This window comes from Protomyctophum parallelum (genome assembly GCF_964188405.1).
Source record: "Protomyctophum parallelum genome assembly, chromosome: 12".
In the NCBI taxonomy this organism is placed as follows: domain Eukaryota; kingdom Metazoa; phylum Chordata; class Actinopteri; order Myctophiformes; family Myctophidae; genus Protomyctophum; species Protomyctophum parallelum.
The window spans coordinates 44,019,789-44,037,081 of NC_139712.1; the positions used below are offsets into that span (position 1 = coordinate 44,019,789).

Genomic DNA, 17,293 nt, shown 5'->3' on the forward strand with positions numbered 1-17,293 from the left:
TCACATATGTTCCCCCCCCCCCCCCACATCCCCATGGCAGCACAAATAACATTACATACAGTTAAACAAACAAATGCACAATGTCCATCACAGTTCCCTACCCCCACCCCACAGCTGACTACACCAATTAGAAATTGGTCTGTTTGAATGATATTGCATTATTATCTGAACTGAGAAAGGTTATGTATATATGGTTCAATGACAAACTTTATTTTAGACAAACAGAATGAAGAAGCACACATATTATTGAAGACGTGTTACTTTATTATGTGGTAGTATCAGTTAAATATTAGTCTTCAGAACAAAGGGTTTAATCTCCTCTCAGAGAGGCTCAGTATAAAAAAAATACTAATCTGTGTGTGGTCAACTTCATAATAATTATGTTTTCATGCTTCTTTAAATAATCAAAGCTACAGTTTGTACATATCGTTGCTGTCGGGAGGAAAACACCCAACTTAATTTTTGAGTTGTTTTTTTTGCATACATCAGTGCTATTCAACACCATTCACGTCTGTGTTTTGGTTAGAAATATGTTGAACCAATCGAAAGTACAGAAAAGCGCTTCGGACGAAACCTCAACTCAATTGGACCCTCAAACTGTCTGCAGTTAACTCCACCACCTCTCCCCCTCTCATGCAAGAAGTAATTGACAAGCACAATATATAAATTCACACCATCGACTTTGACGAGGCAGTATTGCTTTGTTTTAAAAATATAAGGTTTTCTAAATTTCCTGAAAAATGCATATTTTTCATTTTCTGAAAAATGACGATTTTGGAGTTAGGTGGTTTCTTCCCGACAGCAGAGTGTGGTCACTTAATAATAAAACATAATGTTTTCATGCTTCTTCAATCAATCGAAGCTACAGTTTTGTACATTAATAATACTTAATTTTCTGTTTATAAAACAGATCAGGACAATAATGTCAAAGTGACCATATAGCACCTATTGTAACACTTACGTAGGTCAACTTGAATTATTTTAACACAAATCTTCTCTTCTAGGGATCCCTGGCACAAAACATTTTCAGATGGGTTCTGTGGCCAAATGTATACTGAAAGAAAGCAACGTCATTTCTAATATGAAGATAAAATCCATGTAAATGTTTACACAATATTAAAAAGGGAACATTTAAATTGATGAAAAAAGCTTTTAAAAATACATTTTGGTGACTCAATCGATAAAATACATCAGGTCAGAGGGGACTGCAAATCTTACCGGTTTCCTGGAATGACTCACATATGGATTTAGGGGTCCGTGACATGAAAAGGTGTGATTTCACTTTTGTTTTGTTACGTTTTGACATTTCTCACCTGTAATGTCATGCCCACTGATCAATTGTAAATTAATCATTTTATCAAGCTATCAATTATAGATTTTTGAGGGGCGCTAGCCCCTCCTATGAACAGCTATAGTGTAGATTCTGCATAACACAAACCATTGCCACTGACAATGAATGGAGAATCAGCCAGTAAAATCATCGCTATGGGGTACACACATTGCTCAGCCAATCAAATCATTGCTATGGGGTACAGACAAAGCGGGGCATAGGATGCCCTCAATAGGCTACAATGTGATCCAATACAGTATTAAACAGTATAAGTACAAGTATATAGTGCAGGTAAAAGGTAGGTATGTGATTCTGAAGATACACAGCTACTGTAGTGCAGAGTACAGATACACAGCTACAGTAGTGGAGAGTAGCTTTTCTCTTTTCTCCTCTTTTCACTGTAAGGAAACAGCAGAGAGACAGACATTATATTCAATGAGATGTTACATTAATGACGCACGCACACACACGCACACACACACACACACACACACACACACACACAAAGAAGACCAAAAGAGAGGAACATGTCTTGTTGTACTCACTCAACACAGCGCATTCTGCGAATAACCCAGTCCTTGGAATGAAGGGGGGGGGGGGGGGGGGGGGGGGAGGCAAATACATATCATTAGGGGTCCTTCACAGAAAAGAAAAAAAAAGGTACACACTGCTGTTGTAGATCTAGGTCCTATATCATGCGCCGCCACCCCTTACCCCTATATCCCTAAACTTATTTGCTATTTTTTACTATTTTAAAACATTTTAAAACAGTACAAATAGCCGATCTACAAGCTAACAATGTGTCGATGTAGATTGGCTAGTTGAAATATTTTTAAATGGTTAAAAAAATTGCAAATAAGTTTAGGGATAAGGGGTAAGGGCAAGATAGAGCCCCTAGTCCTTGACTCCTTTCACCTGTGTTGAGGAAACTAGAGTTCTAGTGTTATCTAATAAATAATACTGTTTATGAAGTCCTGCAGGGGGAGAGCAAAATAGTCTACTCTTGAAACATCATGACCACGGGCCAATCAGTAGCATGCAGCATTACACATCGCCACTTCATTTGGCCCTATTTGGCCTATAGCTCTGACCGCCATGCACCAAAAATAGTACAACATTTTGCAGAAGGTGGCCGAAATTGGAATTATTTCTGGCCCTTGTCGACCCACTTGGTCCTATGGAAATGCGGAGGCATATGCAGGTGCAGGTATCTGCAGGCACCGTGTCTGTGACCCCCTGACAATATACTGTATATATATCATATTTGAACTGGGCACCTACCCCCCACACTGACAAGCACTTGGAATTGTGGGAGTTGAGGCATTGAATTGTGTTTGAATCGGTCCTATTGATTGATTGATTGATTGATTGATTTTGAATTTGAATTTTGAATTTATTAACTGTCAACATGGTGACCTCATGGATAAGTGAAGGTCCGGGCGCCCACAGGAATTTAGGGGATGGTAAACAGGAGAGGAACTGCAAAGGCCGGTAACCTCCCAGCCTCCTGCCCGTGAGAGACCAAGGTCTCACCCAGTACATGATGTGATCTTCCCCAAGCAGCGAAGGGAGCGACACAACAAGAGCGGTCCCCGACAGGCGGGTTTCAATCCATATCAGAGGAATCGTAACTCCCGTCCTACATGGAAATGGGCTATGGGGCGTCTTCAACAACAACTCTGGAGAAGGATGTACAGCGGGTCAGAGGACAAGATTCCATACGGCCGAGGTCAAGGGGGGGTCAAGGCCAGGACGGACCCACTGTGAGGCCCTACCACCGTCGAGGGAACTTTTGAAGACAAAGGTGCCAGGGTCCGGGGGTGAAGATAAATCTGCTAAGACATCTGCACCGGGCGCGCTGATAAGGAAGAGTCCAAATCGGGAATATGGCGGTTTAGTGGTGATTGATTTCATTAGTGTGATGAGATCATTAGCGTTGTTCGCCAAACAGTTTTTGAACATACAGTATAAAACCCCTCAGAGCAGAGGGTCGGGTCCCAGTCTTCAGTCCGGAGGGGAGAGGAGAGGTACCAGATCGCTGAGGATGCTCTAAGCTTTTCAAAGAAAGTAGATAGCCCAGTTTAGAAACGTAGTAGTTATTTACCATATATCTCCAGTTTTCTTAAACAACCTTCCTAGCTCATTTTCCTTATTTTTTGGATTATATAATTTTTTTATGCAACTACAACTTAATTATAAATCTTCACACTTTTGGTGAATCAAAGGTCTTGTATCCGTTTAATTTGGTGAGTAACCTGTTTAATTAATATTGAATTTAATGCAGAACGTAATGTGGCATGTCGCTAGGCAACAGGCCGCCAGGTAGGCATGGGTCCCGAGAGAGCCAGTGGGAGAGAGGCAGAGTGCAGCTGAGAAGGCCACGCCTAACACTCGGCCAGCTGGTAGACGGCCGCTACGTGCCCGCCTACATGTTGTCTCAAGTTCATGAATACCAATCAAGACCACCTGTGGAGCCAGACAGACAGACAACATGTAGGCGAGGCTGCCTCTGCCCTCACTTCTCCCATGACGCGCTGAGAGACAGGTCGGGCCATGCACTGGCGGCAACACGCTCCCGATACTAACTGAGTTCACTCGTAACTCCTCTGGTGAGATTGAGGCGGGGAAGGGCAAAGCCCCCGTCATTGTGTCTCAGCCAGGAGGAACATTATAACGCTGACACAGATTCCCCGTGAGGACCTTGGTAGGGACAGAGCCGGCCAGCGCCACCCATAGGGAAAGTAGGGAAAGCCTGGAGCTCCCACCAGTGACATTTGTTATATTTTGTGCATTATGATTTGACCGCATTTTCAAGCCCATGCCCACGGGTCTGTTCATATAATAAAACCGCATATAGGCGAGATTCTGTACCATTGAGTGTCTTGGTGTCGTTCAGTCCCCACAGTAAGCACATTCTGAACTATGTTTCCAGGGTATAATCATGCACTATTGGGTGAGCGATATGTCAGTTGTCTCAATTGCCATGCACGGTCAGGACAAAGAGAAGAAATCTACTAAAGTCTGCATTTCATCCCAACTCATGTCACAGGCGAGATGCTATGACCTCTGTGTTCAACGGCCAGACTCCTCAGGCGAGACGCTGGGGGTGTCCTTAATAACACGGGCCGCTCTATCCTTTAGGCGAGACGCTGGGGGTAAAGTGCGGTGCTCTCTCTTCGTCAGCAGTTCAATAGATACCCAGGCCTTACAGGCGAGTCGCTGTAGGGTCCTGGGGTTCCGACTGACTGACTTCACCAACCAGCCGCTACGTCATTCACTGGATCCTCCAGTGACGTGGTGGGAACAGTTAAGGAACAAACAGTACACAGAGATTTGAATCTCACAGCCGTTCGGGTGCACTACACAAGGCAGATGGAGTGGAAGGACAACTTGAACCCTGTATATATGAGGTCCGATATACCTGGTACAGCAGCCCGTCTACATTAACAGATCGGAGAATTACAGTACAGTACAGTACAGCACAACTCAATACAAAACTGTTAAGTATTACACTTGTTTACAATAGGGCCCACCATGTTCAATTCATCATAACAATACAAGACGTACAAATATACTCTTTTATATAGCTAAAGGCAGGACATCATCATAGGGGGTAAAAACATATACAGTGAGGGGGAAAAGGGGTGGGTGGGATTCAGGTTTTACGGGGGCCAGTTTCGAATTGCAGCCGTCCGTAGGTGCCCTTTGAGAGCAGTCTTGAAAAAAAAGGTGGAACGCCCTACCAACAGCCATTAAGAAATGTGGACCGGCAAGACTTTACTTACTACTTTAGGGTGCTGGTGTCATGCATATTATTAGTATATGATGATTTCCCTTTTTTCATATAAGTGTATAATATTTCTACGTCATTAATGCTTTTGCATTTAGGCCTACTGTACTTTCGTTTGAAATGTACCCATTCTGCGTACTGTGAAAATGTTATGACATAAATATATATATATGTGATTTTGGAGGGAGATGCTTATCTCCCTCCAAAATCGCATATTTGTCTTTTTATTTATTTATGTCACAACATGACTCAGAATTACCTGGAAGGACCAGGCATAGGTGGACGCAAGCCAACAGGTGGCAGAACCATGTTATTTAGGACCAATCAATTCAACAAACTATGGGCTTGCCTTTTTTATTTGACAAACAATTTGACAATGTTTGCCAGTTATTTAATTTATAGCACATAGTTTGTTGAATACTTTTATGTAATGCTCTTTTGTTCTAATTTTAAACAGGTTGAGAAGAGAACCACCGGGCTACTATATGTGTGTGAACTGAGGACACATGTATACTCACATGATAGCAGTGATGTGACAGGACCTGTTGATGGTCTGCAGGGTGTAAGCGGACAGCCGGCCGCACCGGATTTAACAACTTAGTATTAATATTAGTAATACTTAGTTACAATTGTTCACTGGCCACACACATTTCCCATTGACCATATAAAGCAAAAGTAAACAATAATGTGAATAAAAAGGTTTGTGCACAACACTCACCTGACCGTGTGTCGATGATGAGGCTATAAGGATGAGGAGGATGCTCAGAGCTGCCAGGAGTCTTGTCTTGCCTCCACAATGATTGGTCGGCTTGCCCATGTCTCTGAGTGAGGGTCTGTCTGTGCAGGTGTGTGTCTGTCAGGTGTCTCTGAGTGAGGGTCTGTCTGTGCAAGTGTGTGTCTGTCAGGTGTCTCTGAGTGAGGGTCTGTCTGTGCAGGTGTGTCTGTCAGGTGTCTCTGTGTGAGGGTCTGTCTGTGCAGGTGTGTGACTGTGTCAGGTTTCTCTTCTTACAAAGCTTCTAGGGCCCCAAGTGTCTGTTTGTCTGTGTGCGTGTGCGTGTGTGTGTGCATGTGTGTGTGCTGCCTGCGGTGTGCTGAGAGACAGCCTCTATCAGTTCCTTAAGTAGGTTGTAGCTGGGGTTTTCCATGCCAGGGCAGGATTGGGTAATAGAGTACAGAGAGAGAGAGAGAGAGGTTTGTATGCTGTATGCACGTATACTCTTGCAAGTGCATAGGAATGCATTTTGGAATAAGTGTGTGTGTGCGCGCAGACTGCACACATACTGTGCGTGCGTGCATGCGTACATGCATGTGTCACGTGCGTGCGTGCTTGTGGAGGAGGCTGTTTCTTTTGTCCATGATTGATGTCTGCTGTGTGTCGACTGACAGTTTATATGCCAACTGTATTGTCAGTAAATAGAAAGTGTTGCCTCATTGTAACTAATTGTTTCCTATTGGCTGAATGCAATGGCATGTTTGTCTATGACTGCGCTGCATTGCCAGCTGTCTGTGTCCTTAGTTTGTACAAGGCATTCTTGTAGTTTGTACAAGGCATTCTTGTAGTTCTTGTTTATTTGAACACAAATACTCTATTGTGCCGAATATAAGACGACTCTGATTATAAGACGACATTTTTCGCCATTTTTCAAGACTCATTTGTGGAAAAATAACATCGAAGACCATAATAGTCTAGTTCCCGATTATAATACGACCCAGGTTTTTAGGATATTTCCATTGGAGAAAAAAATCTGTCTTATTAAAATCAGTCTTACATGTGCCTGTGTGTGTGTGTGTGTGTGTGTGTGTGTGTGTGTGTGTGCGCGCGCGCGGCCGTGTGCGTGTTGGATCGCTTTAGCATTTTACTTCCTCCAGTAATCATCCATCTCCTTGACAATGCATTATAGCTGTGCTTCTACATTATGGTATGTCACATATTGTGTGTGTTGGTGTGCATGCATGTGTGCACGTGCGCGCGACGCGCGTGTGTGTCCTGCATGGTCATGACGTTAAACTGCTCCGTTGTAACTATAGCCTATGATACATTTCAGGATTTACTGGTTTAAGTAAGTAAGTCAGAGTTCAACCGCAAGGTCATGCGGGTACGATCTCGGGCACCGCCAACTCAGCGTATATGAGGAGCGCGGCTTGAAGTCGTGCAGTAAATGTTCAGACAATCACCTGAACTTGAACCTGTGTCTCTCTCTCTCTCGCAAGGGAAATAATATTTTCCCTATTTTTTGTTTTGTTAAGTGGCTTGGACGCAGTGGCCGTAATGAATTATACCCCCTATACCCTATACTATACCCCCCCCCCCCCCCCAACAACCTGTCATATGTTCTTATACAACATTAAACCACGCAAGAATTGGTGGAACTGAACCACACTCATATCAGGCTCTGTAGTATCCCAGCCATGCTGCACTGGCGGGGACTAAACACACACACGCACGCACACGCACACACACACACAAGTGGCTCCGCAGCGCACAGCCACATGAGACACACCCTGTCAGCACGGACAACCCAAATCCTGAAGTGCACAACCATAACCTATAAAACGATCAATCATCAATAAGCTGCGTCGCATCGCGATCGCATGTATATAAAAAGTATATAAACATCCTTACCATGGCTGCCTGCCCTGCATCATACCAATGGTCTACCCTGCAAGCATGGGCGGAGCTTGGGGGGGGTGCAGGGGGGGCACTGCACCCCCCTGGCAAAATAAATACTTAACTTCTGGCTTCTGACTGTAGTTTGTAATCTTATCATGATATGATGACTCGCTGTACGGCTGTAGTGCATGTGTGTTTGTGTGTGAGCTGCTGTACTACCTAAATAACTAATTTTTAGGGGTTAGGACATTGTAAAAACGCTAAAATAATAAAATAAAGGTAAAAAAAAAAGAGGTGTCGTTCACCAAGCTGTCGCACCCCCAGGCGTCAAGTTCAAGCTCCGCCTATGCCTGCAAGCTTTTCTTAAAAAGTCCTTCCTTCTCGAAAAATGCTTTGACTGTGAATCCACCACTTAATCTGTTTCTTCTCCTCCTTTGGCCGTTTTCCGCGTTTGTTTGTGAGTTAAATCTCTTAATTTAGCGAGCTCAATCAACCCACAGAAGGGAACTCGTGCAGAAAGTTTCAAACAGCCGATTCTCTTTTCTCATTGGACAAGATTTTCCCCCAGCGATGGGATCCAAGCAAGACGTTAACGTCACCAAAGGCCAGCTGGCTGGCCCTGGTACTTGAAAGAAAACACCCAGCAGGGCAAACTCGAAATCTGATTGGCTAAGGAACCTGTCAATCTCTATATTGCTCCCATTCATTTCAACAGCAAGGGCCCTCAGTCGAGTTTCTGAAGGCCTCACGGTAGAGAATTTTACCTGGGGACAACACAAGGATATAATCTCATTGGTTTAAAAAAGCATGCGCTGTTGTACCTGCACAGAATGAAAGCAGCGTGTCCAGCCTGTCTGAATGAGAGACAGTGAAATGATGGAAGCAACATAAATACAATATATTTTCTAAAAAGTAATATTTATTATAAAATATACATTTCTGCATCAGGCAAGTGCAGGGGCAGCAGAGAAGGCCTTGCTGGCCCTGACGGCACACCACTGCTTGGACACACATAATGTATTGCATTTTTTATTATAGGACTTTTCTATGCACTATACGTGCCTACTCAAATCATTTTACAATATGGTCCATTAATTCATACATTGGGAGGTGAAGCATGCATTGATGGAAGCATGAGGTCGGTCACACACACACAGCCTGCTGAGCCTGGGCACACTGTCGCGCCCAGACGCGTCAGAAGAACCTGAAGCCCTTCTTCTTCGTGGGGTTTATAGACAGCTGGTGGATGGGAAATAAGCTCCACCTCCGCGGCTGACTGATGCGACGGACAGATTCCCGGACGCGCTCTCCTCCGCGTCAGTCGGGCGCGGAGGCGGAGCTTCTTTTCCATCCACCAGCTGTCTAAAAACTGTGCGCAGCTGCTGTGCGCAGCCGAAAACGTGCGCGACTGTCTGCCTGCGGGGATATATATATATATATACACACACACACACATGTACATGTGATGATAACAGATATACAAGTGTGAACGAACTAACAAAGCCAAATAAATACTACCTCTACAGTTAAAGTACATGGTCAAGAGTTGTTCATTATATCGGTAATAACCTGCACATGCTGCACGCACCAGTTTGGGAACCACTGCTCCATAGGAAAAAAAATAGATTTAACCCCTTGTTGGAGACAAATCTGGGATGAACGTGTTGGTCTGGTGTTGTGATCATGGTCATGGACTTGTTGACATTAAGGAAGTATTTTGATGTCCAACGGTATAAAAGGTCAATGCCTAAAACAGTGTCACAATTGAGAAATAATCTACCTAAGGCAAAATGTCAGGCAAATGTCAAAATCATCATGTTTAAATAGGTTTTACATACAAACGATAATCAATATAAAAAAGTTAATCAATATAAAAAAGTTAATCGTGGTGGTCTTTAGTCAGTCATGTTGATATTGTCAGATTATGTGATTCCAATGTTTTAGTATCTATCACTTGTCATTGCGTGGATTAGAATGAAGGATCATTCAATTGTCTGTGTTATATCATGTGTCAACTCAAATGGGTTAATGGGGAAGATGTGCATTTATTACAATACAACTAACCACTTCTTCCCTGTATTTCTCATTAGCTTCAGATGTGCATTTTGACCCAAGCATTTGCCCCTAGCTGCAACCAAAGGGTTCCCCCCCCCTGTATGAGTGACAATGGGCTTTTCCCTTTTAGGAGTCCTCATGTGTTTTTTTAGATCACGATTGATAGCAAAGTCTTTACCACACATGTTACAAGTTAACACCTTGAGGGCCCGGGCCTATTTAATCCATTCATAAAATGTACCCATACCATACCATGGTACAGCCTTCTGAGAACACATCACAAGTCAGAGTTTCCCTTGTATGAGTCCTCATGTGTGCTTTTAGATCACCATTCTGAGAACAGCCTTTACCACACACATCACAAATAAAGGGCTTTTCCCCTGTATGAGTCCTCATGGAGGGAGTTTGTTTTGATGATTTCAGGTCCTGGGACAGCTTGCTGCTCAAAGACAATCTTTGTCCTTCCACATGTTGAGTCTTGTGTGATTTCAGTGTGTTTGAAGTTGACTGACCTTCACTGGTCTCCAAACAATCATCACTGTCTTCAGTGTCAGATTCAGTCGACAGATCTTCACTGTTCTCCCACTCACTGTCGTCAGATTCAGTTGACTGATCTTCACTGTTCTCCCACTCACTGTCTTCAGTGTCAGATTCAGAACAGTGTGAAGAGAGGAGCTGGTCATCACTAGTTGGCTGTGATGTTCCACAGTCCTCTACATCAGCTTGTGTTTTCATGTGTTGAGTTGAAGTGCTGGCTACAGGCTCTGTCTCTCTGTTTTCATCATCATGACCATCTTCACTTTCCACTGCTAGTAATGTCAACGTTGACTCTTTACACACAGGGAGGTGTGGGGCGGCTAGAAATAAAGACAAAAAAACATCACACTCATGTGAAGTGAAGGGGTGCTCTTATCATCATACATCCTCATACATCACATCCCATGCTCATACACATAGACACACAAAGCTTGACATTACATTTTTGATCCCCTTGTCAAGAACTCACTTGTCTGGGTAAATATTAGTCATTATTTACTTTATTCTCCTGAATAAAGTGTCTGGTGCAACGCACAGGTCCTGGCGGTACTCCTAGTGAGAGCAGGAGTGGACCTGGTGAGACGTAGGAGGGGCCAGAACAGGAGTCAACCCACAGAGCCTAGTCCCTCCACATGCCAGAATTGTACCTCCCAGTCCCAGAAGAGTAGTTCCGGAGTGGATTCAACGGATTGTGTGGCCCTGGTCTTTCCCTAGTGGGTCTGATCGAGGGTAGCTACTGGGACATAAGTCGGGACTTGATTGACATAGTGCCCGATTGGCTGCATGGCAGCCAATCGGGCAAACCCGTTTTTCCTAAAGCCTTTTTAGCCTACACACCCGTCGACCTGTGGCAGTAGTAACACATTTCGCAGGTGAATTAGTATGTTACAATACTAATTCACCATTGAGCAGCCTGCCCTGAACCAAATGTCACATGATAGAACAACATCTATCTATGATAGAACAACATCTATCTATCTGCATAAAAGATGAATAGTCGATCAGCTAAATTACAAATTGATTATCTAGGTTATATATAAAAATTATATAAAAACGATTGTACAATAAAATATTGTTGTCGTGATATTGGATTAAATTGGCAAAAAACTAAAATAAATCTAAACAAACAACAACATTTAAACAGGCAGGCAGTTAAAACAATAGGATAGTAGCAAAGAGCATGGCTAACAACAGTGGCAAATCAGGCAAGGACAGTGGTACAATAATAAGAACAGATATTTAAAAACTCAACTAAAAGCAAGAGTGAAGAGGTGAGTCTTAAACTGTGTCTTAAAGATGTCTATAGTCTGTCTGAGCTGTAGTGGTAGTTTATTCCAGGCCGTTGGCCCATAGAAGCAGAAGGCTGTTGTCGTATCTGGACGAATAATTCTACTGTGCTAAAGTCAATGTGGGAATATGTAAAGTCAATGTGGGAGTCTGTGCATAGTGAAGTAGCCTGGCTCGGCTAGGTGCGACAGGAATTAGCATTCTATTGTTTAAACCAACAGGTCACTTGATTAAATCTCAGACGTCACTATTTATGCATTCCCCCACTGTTGGTATGTGGAAGGTTTAGACCCCTCCCTGGAACACCTCTGTTTGATGTAGAACGCATATAATGTCTGATTTTGCAATGTTAAGGAGGCTTATAGCAGGCTAGCCACGAGAGGTGGTTAGGCTGTTCGTGTGCTCCCGTGGGCCAAGCCTGGTCCACGGGGAAGCGCTCTGCTGTTTGTCTCGGTTGTTGCAATAAATACATCCATGGATCTTCAGTTCACATCTCTCTGCCTGCGTGTTTTTCCATCCGACCGTCTGAGGCTTTGATGCCGACTCTTCGTACTTTGTCTAGTTAGTCCAGTTTAGTTAGTATACTTGAAGTAGGAATATTTACTTCATAATGGAGCCTGAACAAACAGTTATGGGATGGTCATTCCATTCCAGGCAAAACGAACAATGGACCAGTGGACAATTTTGACAAAATTGGCGTTGAGTTTTGATTTTTTTTTTTTCGGCGAACGGCGGAACAAAGGGATCGGCGACGAAGCGAAGGGAGCGGCCCTCCAGACACGCCGTGGAGCAGCGGGAGGAAGCGCCTCTACAGCGCATCGGATGGCGACCTGCGGATCTCCACATCTCGACGGAAGAGGCGGTGGTCCCATGCGGGGAAATAGGCTCTACAAGCGGTGAGCGGATGCGTCTCTTCACGGCAAGCATGCAGCGGCCAGGAGGGAGGCGTTCTACACAGGCCTTCACCGAGAGAGTCTTCACCGAGGGGGGTCTCCGACAATGCGGCGACCGAGAGCTTTCATCACGGGGTGCGGCGAGACGGCGCGATTCATCTCGTCAGTGGTCGCAAGCGGCGACCACGTTTTCATTCATTCTTCAAACAGAGCAGCTCTGCAAGCTCACGATGTTGCGTTTCGATCGGCCTGTAGCTGCACGAGCGTTCATATTTTTCTTTCCAGTCATTATGTGATATTTCATATTCATAAGGTCTGGAAGGGGGGAGTGTGACTGTGTGTTGGACGGGACACGAAAGAACAATGGACACACGTGAGTGGCAGTGCGCGGAAAAAACATTGCAACAAGTTTTCTTCATAACATGATGCAGTTCCTCAGTTTTACCACGAATGCCTTCAGGTACGTCACATGTTTAGAAGGGAGGAATTATATTTGAGAAAGATTTAAAATACAGTATGAATAGTTCTGTGTCGAAGTTGTGGGCTAAAGTAACCAGAGTGAAAATGGTAGTCAGGAATAGTTAAGTCTATTAACCTTACTCGGTCATTCTGTAGGCCTAGTATGGGACTAAAAGTAACTTTGATGAAAAAGTAGCATTGATATTGGTTTATCGCTTCATCTTGGAGCAGCGACTGTTTTTTAAAGTAGATTGATTTTTTCTCAAATGAATAATAGATATTAAGCAAGTTAAGAGACAATGGAAGAGGACATTAAAAGAGTTCATTTATAACAGATGGAAGAGATTCAACAATCTATCTGTATTCAAAAACGTTTGTGTAATGTAAGTTTATTCAACATATAATGTAGGCATGTGTTGATGTGTGTTTTGTCGAAGTTTAAATTAGTTAAAAAGTTGATTAAAGAGCCTATAGGGTCTTGGAAATGGTTAAATAATGTTTAGCTCTACTGAAACAATGTATGTGGCTGTGTCAGGCGGACGGGAGCGGTCCTCCCACTTACGCGTCAGTGGTAATTCGTCTTGGTAATTAATAGAGCTAATTATTGTTTTCTCGTATGAAATTTAGTTTGCAAATAATAGTCAACTAAAAAGGCAGTTAGTTGCCAACGACGTGCGAGGTTTTGCTGTTAATATCGAGATAACTTGGATCTTTGGAAGTGAGTGAGGAAACAGTAGCAGCGTAGGTAGATTTGTCATTTACTCTGGCCTATAAAGGGGTCCGGAATAATGAAATCGCAGCGTGCTGTTGTCCGGATCAAACTTTTGAAGGGAAATAGTTTCAAAATATAAATGGATTATTAAGCGTGTCTGCAAAAACTTGTGTGTTTCAAAATGGAAACACAGGGGTAAGACAAAGGTGTGGTGTGTTTAAATGTCAGTTAATTGTGCTAAATCATGTTCCATTTTTGCATTTTTTGAAGATTACCTAGTTGTCAGAAAAGTGGTTTAAATTGGAGTAAATAATTAGATAAATTGAGTCATAAGTATAGCCTATTATGAATCAAGAGGTTTTCCTCAAGACGTGAAGAGAGTATTCGTTATTATAGCTTAGACTCTGGCCTGTTAAGGAGAACTCATGCCTTAGTGGAGCAGAATCTGTATTTAAAGCAATATAAACGTATATGTTATGACGTCCTAAATGTCAAGAAAGCGGTAATATTCAACTATCAGGGCAAACTGTATATCCTAAAAATGTAAAGTGCAAATGTCAATTATCGTATATGCATGAATATGCCTGGAATTATTTTTGGGAACCTTTGGAGTGTCGCTTTCTGTTGTTCTTTTCTTATGTTTAGTATGTCATGTGATTGGGTCAAGGGGGGTGTAATAGAATTATTGTTCCATATTTTTATGTGACCATCTGGTGATGGTCAAGGGGGGAATGTCGTATCTGGACGAATAATTCTACTGTGCTAAAGTCAATGTGGGAATCTGTAAAGTCAATGTGGGAGTCTGTGCATAGTGAAGTAGCCTGGCTCGGCTAGGTGCGACAGGAATTAGCATTCTATTGTTTAAACCAACAGGTCACTTGATTAAATCTCAGACGTCACTATTTATGCATTCCCCCACTGTTGGTATGTGAAAGGTTTAGACCCCTCCCTGGAACACCTCTGTTTGATGTAGAACGCATATAATGTCTGATTTTGCAATGTTAAGGAGGCTTATAGCAGGCTAGCCACGAGAGGTGGTTAGGCTGTCCGTGTGCTCCCGTGGGCCAAGCCTGGTCCACGGGGAAGCGCTTTGCTGTTTGTCTCGGTTGTTGCAATAAATACATCCATGGATCTTCAGTTCACATCTCTCTGCCTGCGTGTTTTTCCATCCGACCGTCTGAGGCTTTGATGCCGACTCTTCGTACTTTGTCTAGTTAGTCCAGTTTAGTTAGTATACTTGAAGTAGGAATATTTACTTCATAATGGAGCCTGAACAAACAGTTATGGGATGGTCATTCCATTCCAGGCAAAACGAACAATGGACCAGTGGACAATTTTGACAAAATTGGCGTTGAGTTTTGATTTTTTTTTCGGCGAACGGCGGAACAAAGGGATCGGCGACGAAGCGAAGGGAGCGGCCCTCCAGACACGCCGTGGAGCAGCGGGAGGAAGCGCCTCTACAGCGCATCGGATGGCGACCTGCGGATCTCCACATCTCGACGGAAGAGGCGGTGGTCCCATGCGGGGAAATAGGCTCTACAAGCGGTGAGCGGATGCGTCTCTTCACGGCAAGCATGCAGCGGCCAGGAGGGAGGCGTTCTACACAGGCCTTCACCGAGAGAGTATTCACCGAGGGGGGTCTCCGACAATGCGGCGACCGAGAGCTTTCATCACGGGGTGCGGCGAGACGGCGCGATTCATCTCGTCAGCGGTCGCAAGCGGCGACCACGTTTTCATTCATTCTTCATTCTTCAAACAGAGCAGCTCTGCAAGCTCACGATGTTGCGTTTCGATCGGCCTGTAGCTGCACGAGCGTTCATATTTTTCTTTCCAGTCATTATGTGATATTTCATATTCATAAGGTCTGGAAGGGGGGAGTGTGACTGTGTGTTGGACGGGACACGAAAGAACAATGGACACACGTGAGTGGCAGTGCGCGGAAAAAACATTGCAACAAGTTTTCTTCATAACATGATGCAGTTCCTCAGTTTGACCACGAATGCCTTCAGGTACGTCACATGTTTAGAAGGGAGGAATTATATTTGAGAAAGATTTAAAATACAGAATAATAACCGGAATAATGAAATCGCAGCGTGCTGTTGTCCGGATCAAACTTTTGAAGGGAAATAGTTTCAAAATATAAATGGATTATTAAGCGTGTCTGCAAAAACTTGTGTGTTTCAAAATGGAAACACAGGGGTAAGACAAAGGTGTGGTGTGTTTAAATGTCAGTTAATTGTGCTAAATCATGTTCCATTTTTGCATTTTTTGAAGATTACCTAGTTGTCAGAAAAGTGGTTTAAATTGGAGTAAATAATTAGATAAATTGAGTCATAAGTATAGCCTATTATGAATCAAGAGGTTTTCCTCAAGACGTGAAGAGAGTATTCGTTATTATAGCTTAGACTCTGGCCTGTTAAGGAGAACTCATGCCTTAGTGGAGCAGAATCTGTATTTAAAGCAATATAAACGTATATGTTATGACGTCCTAAATGTCAAGAAAGCGGTAATATTCAACTATCAGGGCAAACTGTATATCCTAAAAATGTAAAGTGCAAATGTCAATTATCGTATATGCATGAATATGCCTGGAATTATTTTTGGGAACCTTTGGAGTGTCGCTTTCTGTTGTTCTTTTCTTATGTTTAGTATGTCATGTGATTGGGTCAAGGGGGGTGTAATAGAATTATTGTTCCATATTTTTATGTGACCATCTGGTGATGGTCAAGGGGGGAATGTCGTATCTGGACGAATAATTCTACTGTGCTAAAGTCAATGTGGGAATCTGTAAAGTCAATGTGGGAGTCTGTGCATAGTGAAGTAGCCTGGCTCGGCTAGGTGCGACAGGAATTAGCATTCTATTGTTTAAACCAACAGGTCACTTGATTAAATCTCAGACGTCACTATTTATGCATTCCCCCACTGTTGGTATGTGAAAGGTTTAGACCCCTCCCTGGAACACCTCTGTTTGATGTAGAACGCATATAATGTCTGATTTTGCAATGTTAAGGAGGCTTATAGCAGGCTAGCCACGAGAGGTGGTTAGGCTGTCCGTGTGCTCCCGTGGGCCAAGCCTGGTCCACGGGGAAGCGCTCTGCTGTTTGTCTCGGTTGTTGCAATAAATACATCCATGGATCTTCAGTTCACATCTCTCTGCCTGCGTGTTTTTCCATCCGACCGTCTGAGGCTTTGATGCCGACTCTTCGTACTTTGTCTAGTTAGTCCAGTTTAGTTAGTATACTTGAAGTAGGAATATTTACTTCACTGTCTCACCATATTTCTTAGTAAACACCTTTTTAGGGAGTTCAAGTAGGCCAGCAGTGGCCCAGGCGGTGGCGTAACCGTCTGGGCACCCGACTGGTAATCCAGTCGCAGTGTGCCGCGGGTTCGACTCCCGAGCCCGACACGGCCTTTACTGCATGTCATCCCACCATCTCTCTCCCGTTTCCTGTCAGCCTACTGTCTGTCCCTTAAAAAAAAAAACCAATAAAAGGCGTAAGCCGCAAAAAAAATATCTTATAAAAAAAAAAAAAAGTAGGCCAGCAGTGGAGGACCTGGGGGGTTAGGGACATATCTAAGCAGACAATCATGGAGATAAGAAGGTGCAAGACCATTACGA

The 17,293-nt window shown here is 43.5% G+C and overlaps 1 protein-coding gene across 1 annotated transcript in view; it reads right to left on the minus strand.

Moving 5' to 3' along the window:
- Positions 1-17,293, minus strand: part of LOC310868127 (uncharacterized protein) — a gene marked incomplete at its 3' end in the record, with an annotated part of 119,153 nt that overhangs the window by 74,573 nt on the left and 27,287 nt on the right. The window contains exons 6-9 of the mRNA XM_083778388.1: positions 10,587-10,643; positions 10,299-10,424; positions 10,039-10,052; positions 8,358-8,495 (exon numbers count right to left, since the gene is read on the minus strand). Of these exons, the coding sequence (XP_083634514.1) occupies positions 8,358-8,495; positions 10,039-10,052; positions 10,299-10,424; positions 10,587-10,643 (335 nt within the window). The remainder of the gene's footprint in view (positions 1-8,357; positions 8,496-10,038; positions 10,053-10,298; positions 10,425-10,586; positions 10,644-17,293) is intronic.